The 6616-nt window shown below is 41.0% G+C and overlaps 1 protein-coding gene across 1 annotated transcript; it reads right to left on the bottom strand.

The window, feature by feature from the left end:
* Nucleotides 1-572: 572 nt before the first annotated feature.
* LOC138894340 (uncharacterized) lies at nt 573-4468 on the bottom strand. The gene is made up of 6 exons (XM_070179031.1): nt 4234-4468; nt 3483-3698; nt 3207-3298; nt 2862-3161; nt 1383-1644; nt 573-1075 (listed from the first exon to the last, which is right to left on the bottom strand). The coding sequence occupies exons 1-6, from the start codon at nt 4466-4468 to the stop codon at nt 573-575; spliced, it is 1608 nt and encodes a 535-aa protein (XP_070035132.1).
* Between the last annotated feature and the right edge of the window lie 2148 nt (nt 4469-6616).

Raw genomic sequence — 6616 nt, 5'->3', positions numbered from 1 at the left:
ATAGCCCGCGGAGTACCAAATATTGTGAAAATATTCTTCTTCAAGAACGACACCACACTTCTCGCTTCATTATTGGGTAGAGAAATGGCCTCAACCCATTTAGACACATAATCAACCACGACCAAGATGTAGGTGTTTCCGCAAGAAATCACAAAAGGACCCATGAAGTCAATACCCCACACATCAAAGAAATCAATCTCCAAAATGGTAGTGAGAGGCATTTCATTTTTCTTTTAGATTCTACCGGCCTGTTGACATTCATCACATCTTTTCACCATATCACTTGCATCTTTATTAAGAGTGGGCTAATAAAAATCGCAACTTAGCACTTTGGCCGCTGTTCTTGCTCCGCCATGGTGACCACCATAAGGCGAAGAATGGCACGCCTCAAGAATATCACTTTGCTCTTCGTCTGGTATACATCTTCTAATTACCCTATCCGTGCAAATCCGGGAAAGGTTTGACTCGTCCCAATAATAATCCTGACAATCCCGTTTGAGCTTCTTCCTTTGATTTGAAGAGAACTCATCCGAGATGATTCCACACACAAGGGATTTTGCTAGATCCACGAATCATGGCACCTCCTTCATTGAAATATCCAAGAGTTGATCATCGGGGAAGGAATCATTGATTTTAAGGCCATCATGCGGCCTCCCCTCCTCCTCCAAACGAGACAAGTGGTCCGCCACTTGATCTTCACTCCCTTTTAGATCTTGGATGTCAATATCAAACTCTTGCAACAATGGCATCCATCTCATCAACTGAGCTTTGGAATCTTTCTTTCTCATAAGATAGCGAGGTGCCGCATGATCCATATGAACAATAACCTTTGCACCAATCAAGTACGGGCGGAACTTCTCAATTGCAAACACAATGACAAGGAGCTCTTTCTCTGTAACAGTGTAATTAACTTGGGCATCATTCATTGTCTTACTAGCATAGTAGACCGGATGAAAAATCTTGTTGATGCATTTCTCCAAAACTGCTCCAACCGCTACATCACTAGCACCGCACATGAGCTCAAAAGGAACACTCCAATTAGGAGCGATGATAATGGTAGTGGTGTCAACTTGAACTTTAGCAATTCAAAGGCTCTCATGCAATCATCATTGAAGTAAAACTTAGCCTCTTTCTCTAAGAGCTTGCACAACGGGTTCACCACTTTATAAAAGTCCTTTATGAAACGCCTGTAGAACCCCACGTGACCTAAGAAACTTCGCACGCCTTTCACCGAAGTTGGAGGTGGAAGTTTAGAAATCACCTCTATCTTTGCCTTGTCGACCTCTATGCCATTATTTGAAATTTTGTGGCCAAGGACAATGCCTTCATCGACCATGAAATGTCATTTCTCCCAATTTAGCACCAAGATTATTTCTTCACACCTTGCCAATACTCTATCCAAATTTTCCAAGCAATCATCAAAGGAATTCTCGACCACCGAGAAGTCTTCCATGAAGACCATATGGACATCATACACCATTGAAAAGTCGTCGGTGCATTACATAAGCCAAATGGCATCCACTTGAAAGAGAAAGTACCATAGGGACATGTGAAAGTTATTTTATCTTGATCTTCCGCAGCAATAAGGATTAGGTTATAGCCCGAATATCCATCTAGAAAGCAATAGAAAGCACGCCGGCCAACCTGTCAAGCATTTGGTCAAGGAAGAAAAGTGGAAAGTGATCCTTGCTCGTGACTTTGTTAAGCCTGCGATAGTCCATACACACTTTCTACCCTATCACCGTTCTTGTGGGAATCAACTCATTCTTGTCATTGGTGACCACCGTCATGCCCCCCTTATTTGGGATACATTGCACCGGAGAAGTCTACGAACTATCAAAAATGGGGTAGACAACCCCGGCATCCAACCATTAGATAATCTCCTTTTTGACCACGTTTTGCATAGCTTCATTAAGTCTCCTTTGATGTTCAATATATGGTTTGGCATCCTCCTCCAAGTTAATCTTGTGCATGCAAAATGCGGGGTTTATTCCCCGAATATCCGTCAAAGTCCACCCAATAGCCTTCTTCCTCTTGTGGAGCACCACCAATGTGGAATCAACCTGCACGTTAGTCAAACAAGAGGAAAGAATAACCGGTAAAGTAGAACAAGGACCAAGAAATTCATACCGAAGATGTGGAGGCAATGGCTTCAATTCCAAGGTAGGGGCTCTTCAATTGAAGGCTTTGTAGGAGGAGTTTTCCTATTTTCAAGAGCCAAGGAAAGTTTTCGGGGTGCATACTTGTATGACCTTATTCCTTGCAAAGAATTCACACATTCCATGTAGCCATCCATCTCGTCATCATCAAAGTTGAGCAAGATAGCCTCCAACATATCACCCACATTAATTGTGGCACTTGCATCATCAATAATCACATCGGTCACCAAGTCCACGAAAGAACATACTTCATTGCTATTTGGTTGCCGCATAGATTTGCACACGTGGAACACCACCTTTTCATCACCAACCTGGAAAGTGAGTTCTCCGGCTTCCACATCAACAAGAGCCTTCCCCGTAGCAAGGAAAGGTCTTCCAAGAATAATCGGCACCTCATAATCCACTTCACAATTAAGAATAACAAAATCCTCTGGAAGAATGAACTTATCAACACGAACCAATACATCTTCAATCACTCCCAACTGTCTCTTCATTGTACGATCGTCCATTTATAATCTCATAGATGTGGGTCTTGGTTGCCCAATTCCCAAAATCTTGAAAACCGAATAGGGCATCAAAATTGATACTTGCCCCAAGATCACAAAGAGCTTTAGCAAACTCGGCAATTCCAATGGTACAAGGGATTGTGAAAGCACCGGGATCTTCCAATTTAGATGCCATCGAAGGAACAATTTCACTCACTTGATGAGTGACTTTGATAGTTTCAAAATTCATCAACCGCTTCTTTATCGCCAAATCCTTCATAAACTTTGCATAACCTGGCATTTGCTCTAAAGCTTCAACTAATGGCACATTTATCGAGAGACTCTCCATCATGTCAATGGAATTCACACATTCTATGAAGCCATCCATCTCGTCATCATCAAAGTTGAGCAAGATGGCCTCTAACATATCACCCGCATTAATCGTGGTACTTGCATCATCAATAATCACATCGGTCACCAAGTCTACGAAAGAACACACTTCATTGCTATTTGGTTGCTGCATAGATTTGCACACGTGGAACACCACCTTTTCATCACCCACCCGGAAAGTGAGTTCTCCGGCTTCCACATCAACAAGAGCCTTCCCCGTAGCAAGGAAAGGTCTTACAAGAATAGTCGGTACCTCATAATCCACTTCACAATCAAGAATAACAAAATCCTCCGGAAGAATGAACTTATCAACACGAACCAATACATCTTCAATCACTCCCAACGGTCTCTTCATTGTACGATCGTCCATTTGTAATCTCATAGATGTGGGTCTTGGTTGCCCAATTCCCAAAGTCTTGAAAACCAAATAGGGCATCAAAATTGATACTTGCCCCAAGATCAAAAAGTGCTTTAGTAAACTCGGCACTTCCAATGGTACAAGGGATTGTGAAAGCACCGGGATCTTCCAATTTAGATACCATCGAATGAACAATTGCACTCACTTGATGAGTGACTTTGATAGTTTCAAAATACATCGACCGCTTTTTTGTCACCAAATCCTTCATAAACTTTGCATAACCAGGCATTTGCTCTAAAGCTTCAACTAATGGCACATTTATCGAGAGACTCTTCATCATGTCAATGGAATTCACACATTCCATGAAACCATCCATCTCGTCATCATCAAAGTTGAGCAAGATGGCCTCCAACATATCACCCACATTAATCGTGGCATTTGCATCATCAATAATCACATCGGTCACCAAGTCCACGAAAGAACACACTTTATTACTATTTTTGTTGCCGCATAGATTTGCACACGTGGAACACCTCCTTTTCATCACCTACCCGAAAAGTGAGTTCTTCGGTTTCCATATCAACAAGAGCCTTCCTCTTAGAAAGGAAAGGTCTTCCAAGATTAATCGGCACCTCATAATCCACTTCACAATCAAGAATAACAAAATCCGCCGTAAGAATGAACTTATCAATATGAACCAATACATCTTCAATCACTCCCAATGGTCTCTTCAGTGTACGATCGTCCATTTGTAATCTCATAGATATGGGTCTTGGTTGCCCAATTTCCAAAGTCTTGAAAACCGAATAGGGCATCAAATTGATACTTGCCCTAAGATCACAAAGAGCTTTAGCAAACTCGGCACTTCCAATGGTACAAGGGATTGTGAAAGCACCGGGATTTTCCAATTTAGATGCCATCGAATGAACAATTGCACTCACATGATGAGTGCTTTTGATAGTTTCAAAATTCATCGTCCACTTCTTTGTCACCAAATCCTTCATAAACTTTTCATAACCAGGAATTTGCTCTAAAGCTTCAACTAATGGCACATTTATCGAGAGACTCTTCATCATGTCAATGAACTTTTTGAATTGATTCTCACCATTTTGCTTGGTAAGCCTTTGAGGATATGGAGGAGGTGGCTTAGGCAATGGTGACTTAGCCTTTTGCACTACCGGTTCCGGTATGTTAATAACATGATCCCTATACAGGTTCACTTCCTCTAAAGTTTCTTCCATAATGTCATCAATATCAATCCGCACTTCATCATTTGCTTGCACCATATTTTTCGGGATCTCTTCTTCTTCGACCACTTGCTCATCATCCACAAGTTGCCTTTGACTTGAGGTTGATGCATTCCCACCTCTTTCACTTCTTGTAGTAACAGCCATGGCATGCCCCATATTGTTTTCACCCTTTGGGTTCACCACCATGTCACTTGGTAGTGTGATCTCGTCCAAGTCACACCTCTATTTAAGGTTATGAAACGGTCGATGCAATAGTAATACCCAATAAGGAGTCAGGGTCGATTTTTCACAAGGAGCTATGAATGGGACTTAGGGGTATATATTATAGTGTTTGAGCTTGAAATATTTCAAATTGCACTTCCACAGACTTGGGTTGTTTCTAGGTCTAATTTAAGCTAAAATTACAAACTAAGAATTGAAACTAGGAAAGTGTTTTTGTTGTTGTTTTTCAAATGATGTAAAAGGCCTAGGGCTATGACCTTCGCCTAGGTATTTGCCTAACGGGTTGTAAAATTTAAAGCTTGTTTTATTGGTCGGGGTGTGTTATAGCTATCAACACTCGAGTACCCACTCAATGCCTCTTGGTCAAAGAGTGATTTTGCCCAATTTGGCTTTCTCAAGTCCAAATGGGTATTGAACAAAACGGTTGATACAAAGCTCAAGTCGGGTTTTACTATATCTAGGTTCAACTATCACGCCCCAACCTCGGGAAGCGCAACCGGTGCTCAACCGAGGGAACCTGGCTGAGCAAGCCTGTTAGATACTTTATACCTAATTCACCATGATAAAAAAAAGATGAGGTTTCATTAATTATACAGTAGGAAGCTCATTCATACAATCTTAAATTTGTTTCATTAGACATTGCGCCTTTAAGTCTCAAAATACACATTTCTTATAGTCTTAGTGGAACAAGTGATCAACACAACATATACTTGTTTAACATTCCCAACACCCATATACAACCCACATAGTGTCTACGGAGCCTCTAAAGATACAAAAGAGATTAAAGATAGTGCCGGCAACAAGGCTCCGGCTATACCTCAAAAAGTGACCATGATATAAACAAAAGTTACAATACATGACCCTAGAATGAAATGGGGCCCACCGAGTCCGCTGAGAAGAGGATGAAGCCCTATCTGTGATCAACACTGTCTGCTATGTAACCATCTGCATCTATTTAAAGATGCAGTACCCCCGACAAAAGGGACGTTAGTACCGTCGAATAGCACTAGTATGTAAAGCTAAACACCAACTCAATAGAATGAATAATAATACAAGAGGAACAGTCAAGAATCCAATAAGGCTTCAAATAATATTAAGACAACAAGTTAAGGATCATATATGTTTTCAAGTCAATTTCCATATTATTAGGTTGGGTGATCTTTGGCACCAATATTCCACAATAAACAATACCTTCATATTCTTACACGGAGTCCGATCTCGGCCCGATCAGCTAGGTTATCTTATTTGAGACATCACCATAATTTCATTATAATTTCCAGCATAGTACCGCCATGTGTGCGACATGGAGTCCGATCACGGCCCGATCGGCTAGGCCATCTCATTTGAGACATTAACCATTTTCACAATTTCATCCACAATACCACCGTGTTCTTATACGAAGTCCGATCTCGGCCCGATCGGCTAGGCCATCTCATTTGAGACATTACCTTTTTCAGTCAATCATCTCACATCGTACTCCTTTCATATACTCTAAGTTGATTGGCACTAGTGATCACAACTACAAAGTCATTCTTGGAACTTAGCCGTATTTCATAGTTCCGGTCCCCTTTTACACATTCAAATATCATTATCATTATCAATATCAGTAGGGCTTCCCATGCAAGACATTAATTCACATATGAGCAATTTGAAAAATCTGAGGCATATAAAGGCCTTTTATACAATTTGGCATAACAACCTTTATTTCGGTCTTGACATGAAGTTTTAACATTCCTAACACATATTCCACAT

Source organism: Nicotiana tomentosiformis, chromosome 6 (assembly GCF_000390325.3).
Source record: "Nicotiana tomentosiformis chromosome 6, ASM39032v3, whole genome shotgun sequence".
Taxonomy (NCBI): Eukaryota; Viridiplantae; Streptophyta; class Magnoliopsida; order Solanales; family Solanaceae; genus Nicotiana; species Nicotiana tomentosiformis.
Note: the sequence above shows the minus strand (reverse complement) of the source record. Positions and strands in the feature narration are given on the sequence as shown.

Bases quoted from the DNA above. Each gene is read 5' to 3' on its own strand.
- LOC138894340 (XM_070179031.1), bottom strand. From the start codon at position 4,468: ATGATGAAGAGTCTCTCGATAAATGTGCCATTAGTTGAAGCTTTAGAG. The intron at 3,699-4,233 runs GTGATCTTAGGG...ATGTGCCATTAG, and splicing joins CGAGTTTGCTAAAGCTCTTT to TTGAAGCTTTAGAGCAAATG. The intron at 1,076-1,382 runs GTGTGAAGAAAT...GAATTGCTAAAG, and splicing joins TTGGATAGAGTATTGGCAAG to TTCAAGTTGACACCACTACC.